Source organism: Leptonotus elevatus, chromosome 21, assembly GCF_054856555.1.
Source record: "Leptonotus elevatus isolate MCC_2025b chromosome 21, RoL_Lele_1.0, whole genome shotgun sequence".
NCBI classification, from domain to species: Eukaryota; Metazoa; Chordata; class Actinopteri; order Syngnathiformes; family Syngnathidae; genus Leptonotus; species Leptonotus elevatus.
In genome coordinates this window covers 4,562,072-4,587,597 of record NC_141259.1, presented here as the reverse complement: position 1 = coordinate 4,587,597, position 25,526 = coordinate 4,562,072, and the positions used below count along the sequence as shown (strand labels likewise).

The 25,526-nt window shown below is 38.5% G+C and overlaps 2 protein-coding genes across 6 annotated transcripts; one reads left to right on the top strand and one right to left on the bottom strand.

Moving 5' to 3' along the window:
* Positions 1-970: 970 nt before the first annotated feature.
* On the bottom strand, positions 971-7,222 carry LOC147155613 (natterin-3-like). 4 transcript variants are annotated; one of them, XM_086065893.1, is made up of 5 exons: positions 7,121-7,222; positions 5,140-5,253; positions 4,045-4,111; positions 3,032-3,609; positions 971-1,521 (listed from the first exon to the last, which is right to left on the bottom strand). In XM_086065893.1, exons 2-5 carry the CDS (start codon positions 5,224-5,226, stop codon positions 1,045-1,047), a joined length of 1,209 nt encoding a protein of 402 aa, XP_085922019.1. In that variant the 5' UTR covers positions 5,227-5,253; positions 7,121-7,222; the 3' UTR covers positions 971-1,044. The 4 variants fall into 4 exon arrangements, with proteins under 4 accessions (XP_085922019.1, XP_085922020.1, XP_085922021.1 ...); XM_086065894.1 differs by lacking the exon at positions 7,121-7,222 and adding an exon at positions 6,488-6,950; XM_086065895.1 differs by lacking the exon at positions 7,121-7,222 and adding an exon at positions 6,186-6,343.
* LOC147155612 (natterin-3-like) lies at positions 5,430-20,248 on the top strand. Of its 2 annotated transcripts, none has more exons than XM_086065897.1 (5): positions 5,430-5,489; positions 10,280-10,340; positions 11,537-11,618; positions 14,238-14,764; positions 17,604-20,248. In XM_086065897.1, exons 3-5 carry the CDS (start codon positions 11,537-11,539, stop codon positions 18,027-18,029), a joined length of 1,035 nt encoding a protein of 344 aa, XP_085922023.1. In that variant the 5' UTR covers positions 5,430-5,489; positions 10,280-10,340; the 3' UTR covers positions 18,030-20,248. The 2 variants fall into 2 exon arrangements, with proteins under 2 accessions (XP_085922023.1, XP_085922022.1); XM_086065896.1 differs by lacking the exon at positions 5,430-5,489 and adding an exon at positions 8,052-8,839.
* Positions 20,249-25,526: the final 5,278 nt, after the last annotated feature.

Genomic DNA, 25,526 nt, shown 5'->3' with positions numbered 1-25,526 from the left:
ACCAGAGGAAGAAGCAGATTGTGTTTGAATTTCGATGGATGCTGGTGTGGTGGATCTCTGGTGTGTGGTGTGGTGGAAAACCTCTACCAAAGAGGGGAGCCGTCGACCCCGGCCAGGACAGAGCAAGCACAACACCTCAGGACCCTCCAGGCCACGGCAACGCCAAGGGACAGCCCCCGGGTACCGCAGGGGCCACCGGCCGGAGAGCAAACCCAGGAGCAGGAGCGCCCCCCACCCCAACACGGCCCGCACCCTCAACCCAATGCAGCAGGACGGGGCACGGCAGGCCCGCCAGGCCCCCCGCCTCCCATCAACCACAACCCAGTCGCCCCCACAACCCCGGGGACCCCCCGTACCCAGGAAAAAAAAAACATGGATGGTTACTTACAAGGTGTTGAAAAAAAAAAGTCTTGATAGCAAAGTTGTATTTTGTCTCTATCTTTCTTCAGTTGGACACTACTGTACACTCTTGAATGTTCTAGAAAGCCATCTGCAGTTTTATAACTTATAAGTGGGATTTAATCGATAGAATTGTTTAATGAATAAGAATTTAGAATGTCATAGTGTTTTCTGTTACGATACAGTATAATATTGAATCTTGTTATATGAGTCATTTCGTGACCTGTATTGATGACAGAAGAGTAAATTAAAGGAATCAAGTAGCGTAGAAACAAGACATTTAAGTCGCTGATTTACACTTATAAGAAATATTAGTGTGTTAATACAGTAAAAAGATGTATTTTCATTACAAACAAGTGTGTTGGATTGAGAAGTCAATATTTGAAATGTTGAAAAAAGTGGTGAAACACCTGCATTAAATAAGAGATTTGCTGTAATGGTTATTTTGTTTGTATGTGGTGTGTTTGACAAAACATCCATCCATATTTTGATTTCATACTGTAACGCGCGGTGGCTGATCGGCCATGGACGGCGCAGCTGGACAGCAAAAACTGGAGAGCAACAAAGGAACTGGACGTCCACAGGCTCACTTTATTAAAAGAAAACAATGTGATGGTACATCCCAAGAAGATGACATCACGGTCATCATGGGCAGGGCTCTGCGTTGTCCAAGGGCAGGCACTCCATCACAGCGCCCACATCTTCAAAGATGACGCCATTGAAGGTGCCCGATATGGTCGTCCTCTTGGTCTTGCCGTTGTGGTACGTGCGGGTGAGGAGGGCCTCGTATGGTACGTCGGCCGTCGCCTTATGAATCGCCATTTGCACCTTGCATGAGTGTTGTGATGGCACCTTCCACTCCGTCCACAACGAGTGGGGGACGGTCTCCCTCAGGGTGGTCCCGCTGGAGAACTGCAGCGTCATCTCATCAGTCAGATGCAGACCGCCCGACCCCATTAGCGGAATACTGGCCATCTCGCTGCTCAAACGCACACTGACTGACCCCGCTAGCGGGATACTGGCCGTGATGCTGCTCACGACGCCCACCTTGGTGGCTCGGCCGATGTTCCACGTGGTCTCCTTCTTGGTAGACTTGGTGATGGTCACCACCGTGGTCACCTCCTGCAAGGGACATTGTCAGTTTGCAGGAAGTTGATGTGAAATTTCACTTTGGGAATCGTCCAAGTACTTTATTCCAAATTGGACATGTTCCACAGGGAATCATGGACATTAGAGATTTGACAGTAATTCAATAGAAAGGTTATCATATTCAAGCAAATTGATGAAAGATTGACAGCAAATTTCTGGAGTTTTTCATAAATTTCCATAGGAAGTTTAACCGTGGAATTTTGAATGACTATTACAAAATCAAAAATTCCTCTGGAATTCCTGGCACTTTATAGTGATTAATAGAGAATTGTCAGTCACATATTAATGGAAATGTGTCAAAATCAAGTGAAGGGGTGGAACATTTACAGTATAAAGTTTTTTTTATTGTAAATTTCTTTATATATTTGAAAGTTTGAAATTTGTAACACTGTATTGCAAATTGGAAATTGATGGTTATTTAAAAATGATCAATGTAGAAAATTACCCCAAAATACCTTTACAATAGCCTATTTTACCATTATTCACTCAGACATCTTGTAATTGGCAGATATCACCTTAGCTCTTCACAATGTGTACTGCTACAAGAACAAGGGAGTGTGCAGTTTCATTTTTCGGCCACAAATGGCAGTAGAGATTCCAAATGTAATTTTCCGCATTTAACAGCTTTTATGTAAAGGTATCGCATTCAAATGAAAAGGCTGGACATTTTTCAATACATTTTCTGTTAATTTCCGGGAATGGCTTCAGGAAACACTTGTCTTACAAAATGTAAACTTTCCACAGGAATTTAAAGGAATTCACAGATTTTGAGGGCAATTTAATGGATAAGTTGAACTTTCAATCAAAGGGGCCGTAAATTTCCAACAAATTCCTGGAAATTTTCCATGAAAAGTTGAGCTATGGAATTTTACACAACTGTGTGTGTGCCCTGCGATTGGCTGGCAACCAGGTCAGGGTGTACCCCCCGCTGACTGCTCAAAGACAGCTGGGATAGGCTTTAGCACGTCTGCGATCCTCGTGAGGTTAAGCGGTTCGGAAAATTGATGGAAGGTTAGATGGATTACTGGCAATGGTTTGGAAGTTTGGAAGTGATGGCTATTTAATGGAAATGTTAAACATTAAAGCAAAGGGGTGGAAAAAAATCCACTCAGTTTCAAAAAGTCTGAAATTCTAGATGGAGAACTGTGGAAATAATAATTTCTGAATTGAACACATCCTTTTTTTGCTGAAACTGGGAATAATTTAGTGGCCACATTCAAAATAATGTGTGGAAAATTTCCAGTGTATTTTTGATAAAATGATGTCAAGTTTTCATAAATTCCCAAGGAAAGTTAGGCTCGGTAAGTTTTGAGTTTTAATATTCCAAAATTGAAACTTTCCATTTGAATTTTTGGGGAATTCACAAGGGCTTGAGGGTAATTTAATGCAAAAAGATTCACTCAAAGGGGTGGAAAAGTGCCAGGAAAATTTCGAAAAATTCCACGACCATTCTTGGATTTGATAGAAATTGAGAATGGATTACCTTGCACCGCTCATTGATGATATCGGTGATGTCAATGGTCTGGGGCGAGTTCTCGAAGATGGCCGCACGGTCCAGGTCGTAGCGGACGTTGGAGATGTGCTGCTCGTACGCGTCCTGGTTGATGGTCAGGATTTGGTAGCTCTTGTACCAGTACTCGTAGCCCTTCCATGGCAGGAAGAAGGCCTCATGCCTCGGCACCACCTTGCCAAGGCCGTATTTGTTCCTGCCCACGTAGTTGGTCTCGTAACCGAGGCACGTCTCCACACTGTTCAGCGGCACCGAGCCGTATGAGCCTTCCTTCCACTCCAGGATCTCAAAGTTGTCAATGTTGGTCAGGATGTCAAAATCGGTGCCCTTGTGCTCGACAGTCCCAGAGGGGTAGTGACAGTAGGGTCCCAGGGCGGGGTTGTAGAAGCCCGGTACGCAATTGCACATGCACACATAGTCGGTGCGCCCTGTGTAGTGGATGTAGACGCCCACTGCACCTTCGGGCAGTAACCCTTCCCACTTCTCCCACTTCAGGTCAGACGGAGTGGCCAGAGCGGCGCCTGGAGCCAGAACCCAGTTGGGAATGGATTCTGCGGGAGAAAACGGATGAGGAAATGCGAGAGTCTGCGTAGGCTTTTGTGCTCAAGGGACACGCATAGGTCAGTTATTCTTTGCACTTCACTGTATTCCTTAAAAATAAGTTGTACAAGCACATCTTATTTTGATTGGGACTTTTTCCCCCCTGGCTCTGGATTATTTGTTTCATTGTATTTATCTATTTGTGATCTATGCAAAATGACATTTTGAGCAAATTGAAACAAAATAAAATAATTGTCATTCATTTCAAGCAATTTTAAGGAAATTTGCTATAATTGGGATATATAATCTTTTTAAAACAAAGCTTTTTTTTTAGTATAAATTTTCTGTATCATAAGTACCGAACATCCGTAATTTTAACAACACAAAACACCCATGTAACAAATGACACAACACAATGTAACGCAAGAAGTAACACTGGTGTTTACCTTTCCATACGATGACGCCGGCAATGGTGCTGCCCACAAGCAAGCACAGCAACAACAGCACCGTTACCTGGTCATCAAACACCACAGTCAACATTTTCACATATGGAATGAAGTACTTCCACAAACCTAACTAACGCGATAGACCTCTTGCGCCTCCTTTCCATCGGCCCCACAAAGAACACTTCAATGAAAAATAATGCCGCATTTGACAATGGTTGGAAGTCGGACCTTTCCGAGTTCACACCAGGAAGTGTGTACGGGATTGCCCCCTTGAAGTCGGGGAAAAAAAAGGACCCCGACTTCAGCGACGGACTACAAGTGACGTCACTATACAATTGGCGAACTCTTTGGAAACACAGACCGTGAATAGTAAAACACAATTTACTAGAGTATAAAACTAAATAGCTTTCTTCATTCATAAATATTAGACATAACTTCACGTAACAACGTATGATGTGACGGTATGCCGCTATCTCCCTGCATAAAATTATACGGAGAACTACATGGAATGATTATGAATTAATATAAAAACAACAAATGAAGCAAAATTGCAAGAAGGTAAGTTTGCTGGAGGTCAAAATTAGTTTTGAGGACCAAAATAAAAAACAACTTATCACTATCCGCCATTTTGGTTGTTTACTTTCGCTTCAAACGCTTTCAGGGACTGGGAAAAAAAACAAGTCTGACATATCCGACTTCCGACCACCCTCGAATGCAGCATAATTACCCATCTTTGCACAGGGCTTTGTATTAAATGAGAGTAAATGTCCCCGAAGCAGATGTGTGGCCGGGAAACAGGTGAGTCGGACCAAATGTTGTCATCATCCCACGTCTCATACGGGCTTTCAATAGTTTCAGTTTTGTTGCCAAGACATACATTGAGCTTTTCCGTAAACCTCCTCCTCCCTTCCGCCGTTAAAGTGATTAGATAGCGGCAATTTCTTCGTCTACGTGGTGTGCATACAGCCAGCCAGTTTTTTTGCCACTCAACCATCCGCGCAAAAATGTCAACAAAGGATCCTCCTATACAACATTCCAAAACTACAACATTTAAATTAATCAAATCTAAATAGTAAAAATGATAGACAAACTCACCTTAAGTGGAACCTTAAGTGGATGGCACCTTTGCCCAAGTTTTTCATTGTTTCCATCCTCAAGGCTCATTTTCTCCACCGCAGCCATTTTGCGCTTTTATTGAAGAAAGTTTCGCTGAGTTTAACAGAAATAAAATTCACTAAGCAGAATACTGACACAACTGATGAAGGGCTCAACATCACAAAGGAAGATCTAAGACATTACATCATATAACGCTCTGTGACACAACAAACATCGAAATTAGACTTATCATCATAAAGGACGCTTTTTTAAAATAAATAGATTAGTAACAACACAGGAGAAAATAATCGACTTTCTTGACTCGTGCAATTTGTCACTGACTTCTGAAGGTTTGTGTTTTCTTTATATTTGCTAAGTAAATGTGCTTTATGTGCAGTTATGTTACAATTAGACCTCGCAGGGTAAACACTACCTGGCCTGTATTTTTAATTTTAATTTCATTCCATTACGGTTGCTATATTTGCACTTTGTTTACATTTCAATTGTGGAAAAAAGGTGGCTTAAATATTGTGCTGATCAGAGTTTTATTATTCCAAAGCACCAATCACAAATCTATTGTTCAGTAATTATTACCAATATCGTCAAAAATATCGTCACTGCAAATTTCTTTGAAATATCGTGATATAATGTTTAGGCCATATCACCCACCCCTAGTATATACTATTATTTATTCCATACTGTGTGTTGATAATTATTTAAATTTTGCACAAGGAAGCAAGAGATAAGAGTGCCAACAATTTTTGTTTACTTTGTTGAAAAATGAAGCTGATTTTAACCAAAAAATGAAGTCCTCCCTCGTTGGGGATCGTTCAAATGCACAAAGTCGGCCCTCGGCCAACCGCCTAAAATAAGTGCACCTTGTTATTTAAAAAAAAAAAGGATAGAAAAGTGACTCATCGTATAGTTAATGACCTCGTTGAGTTCTACCCCTCACATTCTTCTCTCCAATAAAATTAGACTGGTCTATTTCTGGTTTCAAGCTCATTCAGATCAACTTTGTAAATGTAATTGGAGCCTGACATCACCTCCAAATTCCAGGTGGAGGGTACGCTATCTGCTTTGAAACTATTCTGCGGACATAAAAGAATAAAGTTTGAAGACGAGCAGAAGGGTAAAATATAAAAGGTTGTGGTAATATTTAGAGGCCCTCTGCTCTGTTGCATTATAATCCATTCATTCCACGGTGCCCATTATAATGTGTCTAAGAGTGTTCCCGCAGAGCATATATCACAGAGGAGCTGTGGTCCGATGACAGAAAGCGTCCCGCCCTGCTACCACATCGTCCTCCCCCCATCGGGGCTCAGTCAGTCTATTCCTGAATAATTACCTTGAAGTGATTAAAGAAATCCATGGATTGGAGCCACTCCCGAGGGCACTAAGGTCTTGGATTGTCACACAACTGTGCAGCTCACTTTAATACCTTAAGATTCTGATTGTCGTACGAGCGTGTCTAAGTTACATTTTGATTCAAATACATGTTCTCAACAAAGCTAGATAAAACTTTCACACACAAAATAAAACCTTACAGAGAACATCATAACTTCTTTAAACAATGTGTTTCTGGGCATGTATTGTCACGTGAGGTGCGGATTTAGGACCCACGCGCAGAGAACGGGATACAGCTGTTGGCAAACAGTCATTCTCAAGAAAAATACAAAATAACAAGAGCGGCGAGCTGGGCTGGATGCAGCTTTCCTTGAAGTAAAAACCTTGGACGGGAAATTCTTGACTCCAAAATCTTGAACTGACTTCTCGGCTAATGAACCCCAGCATCCTGACAAAAGTCTCATTCAGTAACTCTAGACAAGGGAAATGCACAATTCTATATGACAGAGTAAAGGCCTGTATGACAAAATCACTATAGAAAAAATAGGAGTGACTGAGCAAACTAAGATAGGCACAAAGCAACTGCATAGCAACAGGCCACATTATCACACACACGTCGTCATAAGTAACTAACCTCATAACATGTATCATTTTTTGCAACATTTCTCCCCTCTGACAGCATCAAGGTTGATCGTCGGCGCCGATATTTGGTATATTGAAGCACAGCGGCATCTCCCTTTTTAAAAAAAAAAAAAAAAAAATCAATTTAAAGTGACGGTGTGTAAAATTTAGCACCATCAAGTGGTGAACGAAAAGTTAATTCATTTTGAAAACCCAGTATTAATTTCACTAATATGCAAAAAAAAAATATGTTTCATCACATCAACATACATTTTTATATACCATAATCGTTGATGTAGTAATAACCATTTGCATTACATAGGTCATGGTTCACCACCATCTTTATGCTAAGGATACACGAAGCAGAAGAACTTAGTTACATACATAGCTTTTACTAGCTCGTTGCTTTTATTAACCACTCCGGCTAACTTCTGCTTGCCCAGTCACTCGTCACTCGCTCGCTCGCGTCAAATAACAATTGGTAGTAATTGGTGGTAGGCTTACAAATTGTGGTCTCTCTGAGGCACCGTAGCATCAAAATGCACGTGCTTCGAATGCATTCTAGTAGTTCACCACTAGACGCTACTAAATAACACACACTGTACCTTTAAAAGGAAAGTTGAACATTAAAACATAAAAAAAACCCACTTAAACTAGCATGTTTCACATATGAAAAGCCATTTAATAAACATATAATTAAGTGCATTTAAACAAAGTAAAGGGTTGAAGTTTGTATTTTTTTAAATTTCTTTTGACACCAATATTTTTCCCTTTAATTGTAAATAAATATCAGCTCCAAATGTTGGTTATTGGCCGTGAGAAAATATATTGGTTTATCTCTAACACAGACTTACTCTCTCTCGCCATGATGAAAGTACTGCATTTCAAGGCATGAATTTAATCCTTGAAAATATTTTACAAGAAATGGAGACTTCATGTTGCAAAGAATTCGCAACAAAGTATGGAATCTGATTTAGGGATGTGTTAGTTTGTCCAATTACTTTTGGGCTCTTAAAAAGTGTAAGCACACATAGTGTAAAATATGTTGTAATTCCTACATCTATGTCTTACACAAGTCTTTTCTTAATTGTTGACTTGGACCCAGAGTGTTCTTTAATTTGACCAGCTGTTGTGGAGGAGTTTGTCTTGACAAGGTGAAAGATTTGTCTTTCATCCACCAAACTTGTTTTCCACCGTCTTCAAAGTCTGTTGGTGTTATTGAGCTCACCAGTGCGTTTTCTATTAAGATTGCACCAAACAGTTGATTTGGCCACACCTCATGTTTTTGCTATCTCTATGATGGGGTTGTTTGGATTTTTCAGCCTTATAGATGGCTTGCTTCTCTGATGTGAAATGTTAGCTTTTTGTAAGTGAAATAATGAGGGAATGACGCACACCCACACACATCACATTAACTGTCTTGATAACACTGATGACACTCAATAATAATGCAATCACATAAGGACACGTAGGTTTGAGGATGGGCAGCTCTTCCTGGGAAGGAGGGGCTGCCACTGATTTATAACCCATTCGCTCCTGAGGATGGGATGCCTGACTTCCTGATCCCACGGGAGACGCCGGTACCACCCACCTGTTGTTTCTACTTGACCATAGTTTATGTACTAAGTTGTTGTATTCAATACTGAAAGACGAATTTAGTGTATTGGAACTTGGAATTTGCATACATCATCACCTGCAAACATTACAAGGACCAGGGAAAAATAACTCCTCTGTAAGTGTTACAACTGTCTTACTAGTAATGTTTTTATACTTTGAGTGCCACACAATAAGTGTTACTATAGCAAACAACAAATTGTTTTCCCTGACGAGGTTTCAGGGGCCATCTGTGGGGGCCTCGTTTAGGAACGCTGTGTTTCATTGTGTGTTACATGTGCGTTATGTTGTGTGTTAACAATAACATGCAGCTTGATTTGATATGTGCATTACACTGTTTTATATTACATTGTATGGGTTACAGGCCAATGGATGTCATACAAGTCATAGACGATGCCAGTTATGACACTGGTGACACCCCTCCCTCCGCCTGGTTGCGTGCAGTCCCGCTGGTCGCTCCTCTTAACTGACTTCACTAGTATCACACAATGCATCTTGTAAATGGGCATAGGCACATTACGCATTCCTTGGTGGTGGGGATAGATCGTGGGGGCTGTGGGCCGGTGGGGGCGCCGTGTGGGCCTACTGTGCCCCCTTCTGCTGCGCACGCCTTGGGGCGTCGGCCGTGTCGGTGGGCGTCGCTCCGAGCTCCTTGGTCGGCGTCTCCGGCCAGTGGCTCCTGCGGGGCTGGGAGGTTGTGCTCTGATGCAAGGGCAGGGTTCACAAAATGCAAATGTTAAATTCAGTCACATTTAAAAACTAGTCATTTTTATCTTCATCTTTTTGTTTTTAATGTATTCCTTAATTACTATGGTTTTATTATTATTATTATTATCCCCAAATCTGGTTGCATGGCTTTACTTTTTTTTCTCTGTCTCAACGTCACCTGCTATTCCCAACAATTACATATACCACCATTTTAAATTAATAGTAATGAAATGATCAGCCACAAGCCAAACATGCTATTGAGCACGCAAGGGTGGGTGGGGGTCTTGGGGGAGGGGGAAGGAGGTGGAGGAGACAGTGAGTGACAGTGAGTGAGAGAGAAATGCTTCATCAGATTTAAATAACACGGTTATGTCAACCGGTCCCACACAACTATTTCATTTAAATTGGATGAATGTTGGATGACTAACATTTTGCTAAATGATCAATTCTCATTATGTTGAATTTACTTAACACCATTATGTAAAATTTATTTAACACTATTTTTTCTCAATTTACTAAACATGGTAGTGCTTTTCCACCTATTAAAACAAAATCAAGGCATATTAAGTTTTGCTTCACACTTACTTCTCATGCACTACTGAACGGTCCATAATTCAGGCCAATCAAGCAGGAAAATTCGGGCCACTCCTGCTGAGTCACTCTGGGCCTGGTTATAGGTCTACCAAAAGCATTTTATTAGCTGATTTTGAATTAAACCCACACCCCAAAATGAACAGCACCCCCTGGCGGCCAACCTGGAAAGTCCTCCTGTTGGGCCAGGCCAGGCCTGCTTATAAGTGTTACAGTGTGTGGCTAAAATTGTGTTTGTCTTTATGGTGGTGGTGTAAAGCGAAAAAAGATCAGGCGTGGACAGAAGAGGAGGATTCAGTCCAGAGGAGCATACAGTCAGGGTGAGTCTTCTTTCATCAGTCAGAACCAATCATTAATTGATCGTCGTCATCATCAACTCCTTATAATGTTAAATGTCTGAAACATGAATTGATTGTTATCAGATTAAAATGTCACTGTTGAAATGGTTCAGTTCCATCTAGTTTATAATGCACTGTTTAATTGCTGCTCTGTTGAATTAACAGTAACACAATAAACCACCACAGATTCATGCATCATCAATATCGAGCACCTATTTGCACATATCTGCATAGTTCCTGTTCTCTTTTTGTCCTCACTAGTGAGACAATTCAGCACATTAGAACTGTCTTCTAGTAATGTTTTTCCACTATTTGTGCCACTTTTAGCCGACGAGTACACAATAGCCTTACGAGTAAACTACTGTGCAATGCTACTAACACTGTAGGCGTCATGGAAAGCGCACTAGCTGCAACTTGACATACTGGTAACAAAACTGTGCACTAGTAGACATCTGCGTGCTACTAGTACTACTAGTGAAGTTCTAGATGTTAATGAGTAGATTTAAGGACACACACACAAAATTAGCAAGACAGGCATTCTACTAGTGTTCTGAATTGTCTTACTTGTGAGGTCAGTGTGTGTGATAGTATGGACCTAATGAATAACTAGGATGCACTAGTAGAATGACTAGGGCACACGAGCAGAATGGTTAGGACACACCAGTAGACGACTTGGGCACACTAGTAGCGGGACTAATAGAAATCTAAGGTACACTAGTAGAACAAGCACAACACAGTAGTAGGATGCCTAGGGCACACGAGTAGAACTACAACAAGGCTATGGTGAAACAACTAGGACACTAGTGAAATGACAAGGACACAGTAAAACAACCACACTCACCACTCAGCACACTAGTCATACGACTGGGGCACACGAGTAGAACAACTAGGACAGACTAGTAGAACAACTAGAACACACTTGTAACTCATGTTACTAGTGTTAGCGAAGCCAAACAGTGTACTATTTAACATACATTTGAGAGTACTACAAGTGAAGAGCAAGATGTTAACAGGTATACTTTTTAATGTTATCAGTGCTACTAGCAGCACACAGTTGGATTCAGTCAATTAGTGCACAGTTCTGCCCACTAGTAGCATGTACAGCAGTTGTCCTGCTATATTGTCTATAATCCAGCCCTGAATATGTGAAAATGTTGACTGTGGTGTTTGATGACCAGATGAGGATGCTGCTGTTTCTGTGCGTGCTGGTGGGCGGGTTCTGTGCCGGCTTCATCCCAGGGAGAGCTCAGGTCTTGACAGGTGAATGGACGCTGTGTTACTTCCTGTGTTACATCGTGTGCTACATTGTGTGTGACTGTGTGTCAGAATGTGAGTTATTTGATTATTGTAATTGGGTTGTATGTTGTCTCATGTGTTAGATGGGTGCGTGCTTGTTTTACAGTGTGTATATATATTGTGTCATTCATATATGCAGTACAAGCCAAAAGTTTGGACACACCTTCTCACGCAATGCATTTTCTTTATTTTCATGACTATTTACATTGTAGATTCTTCAAAATAGTCACTCTTTGCCCTGGTGATTTTTTTCTGCATGCTATTGGCATTCCCTCGATGAGCTTCAAAGTAGTCTCCTGAAATTGTTTTCCAACACTATTGAAGGAGTTCCCAGAGGTGAGAATGCCAAGAGTGTGCAAAGCAGTAATCAGAGCAAAAGGTGGCTATTTGAAGAAACTAGAATCTAAAATATGTTTTCAGTTATTTACCCTTTTTTTGTTAAGTACATAACTCCACATGTGTTCATACTTAGTTTTGAAGCCTTTAGTGAGAATCTTTTGGCCTGTACTGTATTTCCACTTTAATAAATAAACCTTGAATCATATTGTACCCTGCATGTATGGAGATATTATATGATTTATTAAATAATTGGTTAAACATTTAGTTAAATAAAGTGAAAATAATAAGATTATAACACGATTATTAACCTTTTTTTTTTGTATATTAAACGTGTCCATCCATCCATTTTTTTTATCTCAATAACTGATTATTTTTTTTATGATTCAATCAAATATATAAGAATATTTTTTAAACTTAGCTAGTTATTTAAAAAAAAACTAACTTTTGATTTTTTTTCTGAAGTCATTCTTATGACTTAAATTTGTATATATTACATTCTTGTTATTTACAAATTAGTCAAATATTATGAATTATATGATTCAAAATTATATATATTTTTTTATTTAAAAACATTGCATTCTCTATTAAATAAATGGTTATTTATGTGAAAGCATTCACACATGTTATTTTGATTTTTTTCTTTTTCTTTTTATGTTCTCCTCACATGTTCGTCCTGGGTCATCTTCCACATACAACATTCAATTTTTAAAGTTCCAATTTCAACTTGTTTCAAAAATTCATGCCAACCGAGAACTCATTTTTCTCATTCCACTTATGTACAGTTTTCACACAATTAAACATTTAATATAACATTTTCCCCATTCATTTCCAATGGGACAGTCATTCAACTTTAAGCCACTCCCTTACATGCATTTCCATCTGCTACTGCTCGGTGGAGCAGTTGGTAAAGTGCATTGTAATGATGAAACACTTATATCTCGTGTGACACCTTGCCTGCATTCACTACCTGCATGTGTGCGTGCTCAGTTGAAGCAAGAAGGGAGCGATGACTCACGTGATTCTCGCAGCTGCTCTTCCCATGCATTTGAACAGGAAATGTGTAAATTCAGCTATTTTAATGATACAATCATGGAAATTATTAGCTTGAGAAAGAAAATCACTGAAAAGCATAGAAGTAAAATGGAACATAATTAATGTATCATTTATTTATTTATTTATTTATTTATTTTACTGTTCACATGCAGTGGAAAGCAAAGAACAGCAGAGGGCACTGGTGTGGCAGTGCCGCCCTTGTCTACCCTGACTGTCAGAGGCATGTAAGAAGGTGATTCAAATCCCGGTTGGAGAAATATTTCATTTTCAGAAATGGCCATTGTCTAATTATACAACATCTATTGAATAAAATATCATTTCACATTATTAAGTTGTTTTTTAAAATATATGATTCCATATTTTCAATGAAAAAACTCACTCATTCAACTTGGCATTCAGCAAATTCAACAGCAGTTTTATACTGCATTAATAAATACATTTACATAGTCCACAATAGTGATGTGGTTAACGCACATGCCAAACGGGTGGAAGATCTAAGTTTGAATCCTGCTTGGAGCACATTTTAGTCCAAACTTTTTTTCATATAATAATCATTGTCTAATTATTTAACACCCATTTCTCATTCCTTAGATTCAGTTTTAGTGTTATTCAACATTTTAAACCCACTAAATCCCTATTCATTTTCAACTATACATTTACTGGCATTCAGCAAGACATTCTTCAGTACCATTACACAACATTTCAGTGGCTTTATCCAGTCACCTGTGGCTCAGTTGGTAGTGTGACGGAGCATTTGAAAATTAAATGGGAGATCATGGTTTGAATCCCAGCTTAGATTCATTGCGGTTCAAGTTTTCATTTATTTATTCATTTATTTATTTATTTATCATACAACTAACTGATAAGTTGCAATGTTCACATAACTATTATTTCAGTATTCTTCATAAGCATTCCAAAACATTCCATATGCATTCAAATAATAGCATTCAGCTTTCAGCATTCACACGCAATTTCTCCAGAAATTGTACGTCTAGTATTTATAAATAATCAAAGTAAAACAGGAGAATGAATGATTATTTTATTATTAAAATCAACATATTTTACTTTGTTTTCATTTGTATAACATTATCTACGAATGACCTGGCTCACACATGTCCTTTGAGCACAAACTGTATCATGTCAGGTCCTGGCAATTGAGTCTCCTCATAACCATTTCGCTTTCCCCCGCAGATCCCGTGAAGTGGGAGAAGTGGGAAGGGTCACTGCCCGTTGGTGCATTGGGCTTCTACATCCCCTACACAAGGCGCACCGACTATGTGTGCATGTACAATTGCATACCGGGCTTCTACAACCCCGCCCTGGGACCCTACTGCCACTTCCCCTCTGGGGGAATCGAGCACAAGAAGACCACCAATTTCTACATCCTGACCAACATTGACAACTTTGAGATCCTGGAGTGGAAGGAAGGCTCATACGGCTCTGGGCCGCTGAACGGTGTGGGGTGGTGCTACTATAGCAACACCTACGTGGGCAGGAACAAATACGGCCTTGGCAAGGCGGTGCCGAATTGGGACGTCTTCTACTTGCCATGGAAGGGCTACGAGTACAAGTACAATAGCTACCAAATCCTGACCGTCAACCAGGACGCGTACGACCAGCACATCTCTAACGTCCGCTACGACCTGGACCGTGCGGCCATCTTCGAGAACTCGCCCCAGACCATTCACATCACCAATATGATCAATGAGTGGTGCGAGGTAGTCAATTCTCAATTTCTATCAAATCCAAGAATGGTCGTGGAATTTTTCAAATTTGTAACACGAGGTTTCAAAATAGTACAGCAAAACTTCCAATGGAAATTTTCCAGACATTTACTAGCACTTTTGCATCCCTTTGATTGTATATTTTTGCATTAAATGACGCTCAAGTCTCTGTGAGTTCCCTACAAATTCAATTGGAAAGTTTCCATTTTGGAATACAAAAACTCAAAACTTCTTGAGCCATGAAAATGTATGAAAACTTGACATAACGTTGTTAAAAACGCACTGGAAATTTTCCTAAATTACTCCCAACTTCCCTAAAAAAAACTCCCATAATTTCCTTTCGGATGTTTTCAATTAAGAAAACAATATTTCCACAGTTCTCCATCTAAATTTTCAGACTTTCTTGATACTTACAGAGTGGATTTTTTCCACCCCTTTGTTTGAATGTTTTACTTTTCCATTAAATAGCCATCACTTCCAAACTGATTACTATTCCCAGGAATTCCCATGGAATTTGTTCACATTTCTAATCCATCCATCCATCTGAACCGCTTAACCTCACGAGGGTCACAGACCCGTCTTTGGGCAGTAGGCCGGGTACACCTTGACCTGGTTGTCAGCCAATCGCAGACATATAAACATTAAAAATCCCATGGTTTAACTTTCTGTGGGAGTTTTTCAGATATTCACTGGAAATTTATTTACTTTTACTTGTATTTTTTAGAGCTCAGTATTTCAGTTCATTCAGTATCATTTCATTTGGTAATCTTACCAATTCGACATGACATCATCATTGCTCTCTCTCTCTCTCTCTTTTTTTTTAATGTGTGTGAGTATGTGCATGCGGGTGTGTGCGTGCATATGTGCGTGCGTGTGAGTGTGTGCTCATTAATTCACCTAAAACCTATTAAACATATGTGTCTATTAACAAAGTGTATTGTGCAAAACTAGTGCAGTGAGTTAAAGAGGAGCGACCAACCCGGCGGGGGCAGGAGGCGCACCCGCCCACCAGGCAGAATAAGACTAACAGGCAGAATGAAGTAACCAGATTTAGATTAAAAGATTCTATACACGTAGACCATGTTTGTATAAATTTTTATGTTTGGTTTTTATTCGAAGCAGAGATTTTTTTCCATTAAAATGTGATTTATAAGGAGATTAGACCATTGGTCGATATTCAGAGATTGCTAATTTTTCCAGTTAACAAGAATATTTCTTTTAGCGATAAGAGCTGCAAGTGTAGATTAAAATTGTTAACGTGGTAAGTCAGTTGTTGTTAGGTCACCTAGCAAACACAAGTTTGGAGATAAAGGTATCCTACAGTCCAAGATAGCGGAGAGTTTTTCTAAGACTTTAGTCCAGAAATACATAACCGGAGTACATAACCATAAAGCATGAAAATAAGTGTCTGTAGTGTTTTGTAAACACTGGAGACAAATGTCGGAGTCTGAGAGTCCCATTTTCTTCATCATATATTGAGTAATGTATGTTCTTTAAATAATTTTATGTTAGATAAGTTGTAGTAAATTTTCGTGTTTTGCTATTTTAAATACGTTTTCACAAACTTGAATCCAAAAGTCAGATTCCGGCGCTATAGACAAGTCTGTCTCCTATTTCATGCTCGGTAAATACATTTTATCAGTATACGAAAGTAACATATATTTTTGAGAGTTTTTTTTGTCGGAGAAAGCTTTGTAATATCTTTAGCTAAAACAGGCGGTTGGAGAGTACGCCGAAGTGTTGGAATTTGTTTCTCTATCATACTTTTAACTTGCAGATAATGTAAAAAAATTCTGTTTTTTATTTAGTTTTTGTTTTTTTCAAACAAAAAACAAACAATAAAAAACAAGTCACAAATGTCATCATGATACAAGGAATACAACTCATAAGTGATTTAAAAAATTTAACACCTGATGGTACAAATGATCTCTGGTATTGATTGGACTTTGCCTTCTTAGACAAGGCCAACCTTCTTCCTGATGGCAATAATTGAAACTCTGTAAAAAAAAAAAGGGGGGGGGTGCTGGGGTTCTGCCAGGATGCCCATAGCCCTTCAATTAAATCAAGTTTGGTAGACCTGGCTGAGACCAATAACATCAATCCCAGTTATCTTTCTACACTGCTTGACAACACCCGCTAGCTTGTTTTTATTAACCAGGCTGAGATTGCAAAACCAACAAATTATTGCAAATGTGAGTAAGGATTCAACGAATGACGAATAGAACATTTTCACAAGTGAGAAATCCTCAACTTCATCAAAAAGAACAATCTCTGATTGGCCTTCTTCAGAATTGTATCTGTGTTACAAGTCAACTAGTTATCCAAAATAGTTCCTAAATATTGTATTGTATTATTTATCTAAATAAGAATTGTAAAGACATTTTTGGGTAACTTTCTACATTGAGCAGCTTCAAATAACCATCAAATCCCCATTCAATACTATAAATTCCCAGGAGTTCCAATTGAACATTTCCCATTTGCAATACAGTGTTTAAAAATTCTGACTTTCAAACATCTAAAGATATTTACAAAAAAATTATCTTTCCAGAAATTTACTGGAAATTATCCACCCCTTCACTTGATTTTGATACTTTTCCATTAAATATGTGACTCACTATAAATTCCCAGGAATTCCCATGGAATTTTTGATCTTGTATTACAGTCTTAAAATTCCGTGGTTTAACTTTCCGTATAAAATTTACGAAAAAGTCTCCAGAAAATTGCTGTAAATCTTTCACCGATTGTCATTGAATTACTCTTGTCATGATTAACTGTGGAACATGTTCAATTTGGAAAACAGTACTTTGACGATTCCCCATGTGAAATTTCACAGAAGGTGACCAAGACGCTGACTATCACCGAGACTATCAAGATTGAGAACACATGGAACATCGGCCGGACTATCAAGATTGGCGCCAAGAGCAGCATCACGGCCAATGTCCCGCTACTGTCGTCAGGCAACCTGAATTTGAGCAGTGAGATGACCTTCCAGTTCTCCAGCAAGACCACCCACGTGGAGACCATCTCCCGCTCGGTGACCGTGAATGGGGAGGTGCCACCCAACCACTCATGCGAGATGCGAATGGAGATACGGAAGACGACGATCGACATACCGTACAAGGCCCTCCTCACCCGCAAGTACCGCAACGGCAAGACCAGGAAGACGACCATATCGGGCACCTTCAACGGCGTCGTTGAAGACACTTACGCTAAGATGCAGTGGTGCCGGCCCGTGTACAACGCAGAGCCCTGCCCATGATGACCGTGATCATCACATGCCACTGCAAAAATCAGCTATCTAACCTAGCCTTAAACTCTTATATCAAGCCATAAAGTCTTATTGATCTTGTTTTGAGAATAATATAGTATGCAAGAGCAGAATTTCAAAGATTATTAACTCATTCACTGCCATTGACAGCTATAGATGTCAAAAATTCATTTTAACTATTGCAATTAGTTTAAACATTTTTTTTCTTCTTTTGTTAACAAGAGTATGAAAACCTAGACATTTTTTTATTGTACATTTATAACAAATATCAAATTTGTGATTAATCGTGAGTTAACTATTGAAGTGATGCGATTAATAACAATTAAAAAATGTAATCGCCTGATGTGATTTAAAAAAAACTAACTAAAATACGGTGGGTGACTGGTTAGCACGAACGCCTCCCAGTCCTGAGGACGTGAGATCGAGTCCGGGCTTCGGCCTTCCTGGGTGGAGTTTGCATGTTCTCCCCGTGCTTGCGTGGGTTTTCTCCGGGTGCTCTGGTTTACTCCCACATTCCAAAGACATGCATGGTAGGTTAATTGAACACTCTAAATTGTCCATAGGCTGGCAACCAGTTCAGGGCATACACCTGCCTACTGCCCGATGCCGGCTGGGATAGGCTTCAGCGCGACCCTTGTGAAGACAAGCGGTTAAGAAAATGGATGAATATTTCTATTAGTTCAACATTTTTTCCCACTTTTGTCAACAAAAGTATGAAAACCTAGAATTTTTTTTGTATTAGAACAGATATAAAATTTGTGATTAATTGTAAGTTAACTAGTGAAGTCATGCGATTAATTATTTTTTTTAAATGACAGCCGCCCGGCGCCCCTAATTTTTAATAATCTTTTCTTAAAAAAAAAACATTAAAAAAAAGAAAAAAGAAAAAGAAAAGATTATTAAAAATTAGGGGCATCAGGCGATTAAAATTTGTAAATGTAATTAATCGCATGACTTCACTAGTTAACTCACGATTAATCACAAATGTTATATCTGTTCTAAATGTACAAAAAAAGGTTTTCATACTCTTGTTAATAAAAATGGAAAAAAAATGTTAAACTCATAAAAATTGTTCAAATGAATTTTTGACGTCTATAACTGTCAAGGCAGTGAATGAGTTAGGAGATAAATGATTCTCACACATATTTAATCAAAGCATTTGAGTTTATTGATATAGATTACGTTTTATATTTGCTTATGGCTGATGCCAAAAGTGTACTCGGTAAACTTATTGGCACCACAGTATTAAACAGAAACAGCTTGCTCTTATTAAGAAGGATTAGATGTCTACAAACTTTTCGTTTGTGTGTTAAAATTGAAGAATGGCTATTCTCTATTATAAGCCATGAAACGCAGTAGGCCTGTCATTAACTAGTGAGATTAAAGGGCTAATGACATGTGTGTACATACATTTATCTTACAATTTAAACACATAGTTATAACCAGTACCATATAGGTGTGATATTTTATACCAAATTTTTTTTTTTATTAAACAAAATGGTATGTGACATGAAATTGTTGATATAAAGGGCATTTGTGTGAAACTTTAAGTGATTTAATCCAAACAGTGGAGTAGTTATATTGTTATAAGTGAGTTGAGTTTTAAAACTTTTTAGTTTAGAAAGACAAATGCAGCAAAGGGGGACTACCCTTGAGCACGCTGATGTATTGGGGAGATGACGTAGAGGCCCGTTCGTGATAGTGCTTTGAAAAAGACAGTTATCGTCTCTAAACAGCAACTGTGTAAGAACGCAGGACTAAAAAAGGAAAAATACTCGTCTTATATTGAATACAGCTAAATTTAGAAATAAGACAGAAGGGGAACCACTCTCGAGCAGTGGGGTGAATGGGGAAGTCATCTGTCTTAAAATTTTCAGATCTACGTGGAAAACAAGAACCGGCCACTCACTTTTTTCCACCTATAATGGATTATTTCACTGGAAGTTTATTTTGCCCTCACTTAATGGATTTTATTATTATTTTCCCTTGCAATCCAGTAAGTACGAATATTTAGTCCTAAAGAATTACTGACTTTCGTCCATATTGTGTGTTTTTTCTTTTTTCTTTTTGCAGTAGGTGGGTTTTAGATAAGTAATCTCTGCAAGAGTTGCATCAGGCTCGCGCTGTGAAATTGCCCAGAGAAGTGATGTCTGTGTAATATCGAGCAGTTGTATTATTTCTAAATAGTTAATAAAAATAAATAAAAATTCTCTCCTAGTTATTTCTTCTTACTTTGAGTTGGGTCTAGCTTATTTTATGATAGTTTTAGAGTGAAAGAGAAACTGCATACTAGACATTCAGAGTAGTCTATACAAACGATTTTATTCAGACAATTTTTGAATTGTCACTTTGTGAAATAAAGTTAGAATTATTATTTTTAACAATCTTTGTCTTATTAGTGATTAGGAGAATTAACTTATACATTTAAATACTTTATTTAATTAAAGTAAGAATTTAAATAACTTTAGTTTGAAAATTGTCTTATAAGGGATTATCAGAAATAGAGACCTACTTTTATCTGATATAAAATATTTTCTCTGAGTTGTCAGAAGAATTTAAAGATAGGATTATTACTTTAATGTAGTCTAAAGTTTGATTATCAAATTTAGTAAATTTTAAACTAAGATTTGCTAATTTGGAAGAATTAACTGGTAAATTAAAACACTTTATTCAGTTATAAGACCTTTGTCTTAGTATACAAACTGAAAGTATATAATAGAATCCCTCCTCTTATTACTCAAGACTTTTTCTAATATTAGTAGATTTACTGCTTTTTGGCATTATTATTGGGTTTGAGGAATTCTTGGTTTTTGACTTTAATACATTTTATTTGAGTCATTTTAATTATTAAATTCTCTTTTTGACATTATTTAGACACAAAGGGTATTTAACCCTATTTTTGCCATTCTTTTTGTTTGTACTCATTAATTCACCTGAAACCTATGAAACATCCCATACCCATCACCTGAAGTGGAGTGACACCAAAATTTCATTTTGAGACTTTTTCAGTCTACCAATAAAACTACAAATTAAAGTTCTTAGTACAGCTTGCAAAGTGTTCACTCGCGCAGAGACAAACATCTCAGTTGCACTAGTCCATCGTGGCCTTCTTAAAAGCACTCGCAGAAATATCATTATAGACCACCTATACATACTAGCTTTTTTTTATAACTATGCCAAAGGTGAGCTGTATACAAAGGTGTACAAAATGATTTAAACAGGAACAACTTTACATCATCAGAACATGTACCAAACTTGCTCAGCAGTGTATTAGCCTGGGCATACAATATCCTACACTGCCTGTAGATATCATCATCATCTGCCATATGGGCAGTGATGATGTGTCCAAGATATTTCACCTTATACGTTACATTTAATTTCACATTTAACAAATAAAAATCAGGAAAGTTCATGTGCTTGTCCTCCTTAGTTCTACAAATCATAATCACACTCTTAGTCGTGTTGTACTTGATGTCAAACAGCTCACCATAGTCTGCACAGATGTTAATAAGCTGCTGTAGGCCAGCAGAGCTCGGGCTAAACACAACTACATCGTCAGCATACAGTAAATGATTCACAAGCTTCACAAGATTCCATTCACAAGATGAATGCATAAACACACATGTCTGTGCCCATCATAGCCTTAAACCCAAACTGATTATCTGTAGATTTGATTAAATGGGATATCCTGTCCAAGAGGATTGTTTCCAGAACTTTTGACACAATGCAGGCCAGAGCTATCCGTCTAGGAGAAAAGCTGTAAGGCAGATGGAGAGCACAGGTGCTAACCTAGCACTTGCGAACTTTAGATGTTCAGCTGTAACCCTATCCTGCCCACATGCTTTATTATCAGCCAGTTTAGTAACAGCTTTGTGGATTTCATCTGGCTTAATTACGTCTGCATGGTCAACATCAAACAGATCATAAGACTCATGCGAAAAACAGTTGAACAATCTACTGTATTGCTGACGCCACAGCTCTAAGATGTTATCAACTCCAGAGGTGCCATCTATTGCACATGGCAGAGAAGTTTTACTTTAGTATGGATCTACACATTTTTCTTATTCCAAGAAATCAAAGTTAGTAAATTACTGTATCTTATCGCACTGATAATTTCACTTGTTTACATTAAAAACAAGTGTATTTGATCTAATATTAAGGAGTTTTTGCAGTGTGTCAACACATCAATGGATGTTTTAATTGCTCAGCACTTTGAGTTGCATTTTAACATAGCACTATATAAATAAAGTTTGATTGATTGATTGATTGATTCATTCAGTGATGTCAGTTCGAATACTCTTCCACAATAAAGCTTTGACAACACTTGTCGCTTCATTGTGTGTGCCATCGAAAGTAGTATTCCAAAAAGATTATAGATGGGTTCAACTTATCGTGAAGTTAGGGTTTCAAGCCTGGGTTAGATTTTGAAATTAGATTTAAAGTATCTCACACAAGTGAGTACACTCCTCACAATTTTGCAGTTATTTGATTAAGCCACTTTGGGATCCCCATGCAAAATGAGATGTTGCATCTCAAGGGGTATATCCTGAAATAAAGAATTTTTATTATGGCACTTTGATAAAAGCAATGAGAAATGCCATTCGGTTGAGACCAATTGTAAGGTAGTCTTGGCATTTGTCTATGGTATTTTGAAAATGTCACCTTAGTTTCAAAAAATATGCCAAACATATGGAGAAAAACTGTCAAATGTCTCAGATTTAAATAGGGAGCAGGTGCTTTAAATTTAGTATTATGTTACAGGTCCAGCAATGTATACCGCAGAAATAAAAATGTTTACCTGTATGTGCAGGTAGAAAGCAGAAACAAATGAGAAAGATGTGTGCTGCTCTCGTCCCATGTTATTACAGTTTTGGCACATTTCTTGAAACTAAGGTGACATTTTCAAAATACCATGGACAAATCCCAAAACCACCTTACAATCGGTCTCAACTGAATGGCATTTCTCATTGCTTTCATCAAATTGCCAATGTCTTAGTACATGTCTCAATTGCCTGAGTGGATCTGTGCAAATGGTTGTGTACATTTAGGCTACAGTTAGCACAATGTGTGAATGTGTGAATGTGTGAATGTGTGAATGAGTGAATGAGTGAATGAGTGAATGAATGAATGAACGAATGAATGAATGAATGGAAATTTGTATTGAGTTCATTGGCAAATAAAAAATTCAACATGGTCAAAATCAAAAACTAAAAAAACAAACAAACAAACAAACAAACAAACTTTCAGAACAGTTGTTCCACAGATTGACACTAACTGACTGTCCTAAGCATCAGTTAAGCATTAGGTTAATAGTGAGTTAATCATTTATAAAGCATGTTTCTTAATAAATAAATCATAAATCATCATCAATCATAAATGTGTTACCCATCGTTAATAAGCTCATCTATAATGTGCTCAATGTGCTTTAGAGAAAAAAAAGAGGAAAAAAAAGTGCTCAATGATTGCATTTGAATACTTTAAAAATGATAGAATCAGCATTTCTTGATTATGTATTGCATCATTTTCTAAACAGCTATTTTAGGAATCGTCAATAGTTTTTTTTTTAAGATCATTTAGAAGGTAGGCGCGGTGGAGGAGTTTGTGGCGGGTGCTCACATATTCATATAGTCATATTCATGAAATTACAGCATAACTTGCCACTACAATAGTCATTTGTTCCATGCTAGTAAACATAGTAACATAAAATCATAGTGTTTCAATATAGAACGAACTGTGTAAAAATAAGTCAGTTAGCATGATAAACAAGTTTTACCTTTGCATTACAAGGTATATTGTCCCCCGGATGTGAGCGTAGCATCTCGTCTCAGAGACTTAGCCAGCGACAAGCTTTTAAATCATCCTCGGTGTAAGGAGGAGAGACGGCATTGACTACATAATGATATAGGTCGTGCGCTGTGAATTTCGGCAAAGTCGGCGATTTGATTAACTTGGTAAAAATAGCAGGCAACAGAAGGTAAGGGGCTGTTTTCAAACTAGCGATCTCCAACTTAAGTAAATATCGCGCTCTATGAGTCCAAACTAAATGTGCTACTTTGACTGACAGGCGAACTTTGGTTGAAGTAGTAGACTCCATGGCTCCATGGGCAATAATAACTTTTAATTTGTAAAATAACAGTCACAAAGTCACTAAGTCGTTCTGGGTCACGTCCACTTCCATTCAACAATCATTTCCTTCCGCCCTCCGTCATAGGGCAGTCACGTGATCACGTGACGTTGATGCAAATGGTCATTAGGGCGTAATTTCACCTTTGAAATGGGACGCAATCATTCCTGGTGAGTGTCTTTGTTATTAGCGACCATGTCATATATTCGTGTTTTACGCATGTGACACGTCACGATATTTACGTGAGGACGTCCATTGTCACTTTAACTGGACAAAAACACAATTTGTTGATTAATGGTGTTGCTTAAATTCGTCGCGGTGCACGTTGAAGCTTCTCAGCCTTTGAGGGCTGTGACGTCACATGCAAAATTACGGTGTAATTCTTAATTAACTATCAAAACAAACTACAATAATAATGACAGCCACTTGAGCATCTTGAGAATACTAAATATTGAGTCTAAGAATGCCTAATCTCTTGGTATGAAAACAAAAGAATATAATAGAAAAAAAGTTTATTCAGTTACATTATATTAAAATGACATATTAACAAAAATACTTTAGCCAGATGCGCCGTAAGTCTTAGGCTGCGTTCACACTGCAGCTCAATTCCGACTTTTTTCACAAGTGTCTGATTATTTTCATGCAGTGTAAACGGTACAATTCCGATTTTTTTTTTTTACACCCGACCTGTGCCTCTTTCATATGTGGATATAAATCGGATATGTATGCGATGCATCTGCACTGTGAACGCTCATTCGCACGCATCCGATTCATACGTCATCAAAAGCCTGTTATGCGCGCTGTACGGGCGGCAGAGCCTCTAGCACCGAAACATAGCCCTCCTCAAAGTCTCCAACGACCTCCTTCTCGCCGCTGATTCCGGTTCCATCTCCATCCTCCTCCTCCTTGATCTTTCAGCAGCATTCGACACAATTAATTACTCCATCCTCCATCAACGTTTACATTCTATTGGCATCACGAGAACAGCACTCCTCTGGTTCATCTCCTACCTCTCCGACCGTCAGCATTTCGTTTTTACCAACAATTCCAAATCCTACACCTCCCCCGTCATTTATGGAGTCCCCCAAGGTTCTGTACTCAGCCCCCTCCTGTTTACCATTTACATGCTCCCCCTCGGTTAAATCATTCGCCACCATGGACTACAGTTTCATTATTATGCCGGCGACACTCAACTATACATCTCCACTAAATCCATTACCCACGTCATCCTCTCCACCATAACCAACTGTAAAACTTGGATGGACAAAAACTTCCTAAAACTAAACAGCAATAAGACAGAACTCCTCATCATAGGACCCAAATCTCTCCTTCCGTCTATTCAGAACTTCTCTTTCCCAATCGAT

Bases quoted from the DNA above. Each gene is read 5' to 3' on its own strand.
- LOC147155613 (XM_086065893.1), bottom strand. From the start codon at position 5,226: ATGGCTGCGGTGGAGAAAATGAGCCTTGAGGATGGAAACAATGAAAAA. The intron at 4,112-5,139 runs GTGAGTTTGTCT...TTTGATGACCAG, and splicing joins CACTTAAGGTTCCACTTAAG to GTAACGGTGCTGTTGTTGCT. The intron at 3,610-4,044 runs GTAAACACCAGT...TTTCTCCCGCAG, and splicing joins CGGCGTCATCGTATGGAAAG to AATCCATTCCCAACTGGGTT.
- LOC147155612 (XM_086065897.1), top strand. From the start codon at position 11,537: ATGAGGATGCTGCTGTTTCTGTGCGTGCTGGTGGGCGGGTTCTGTGCC. The intron at 11,619-14,237 runs GTGAATGGACGC...TTTCCCCCGCAG, and splicing joins GAGAGCTCAGGTCTTGACAG to ATCCCGTGAAGTGGGAGAAG. The intron at 14,765-17,603 runs GTAGTCAATTCT...GAAATTTCACAG, and splicing joins TGATCAATGAGTGGTGCGAG to AAGGTGACCAAGACGCTGAC.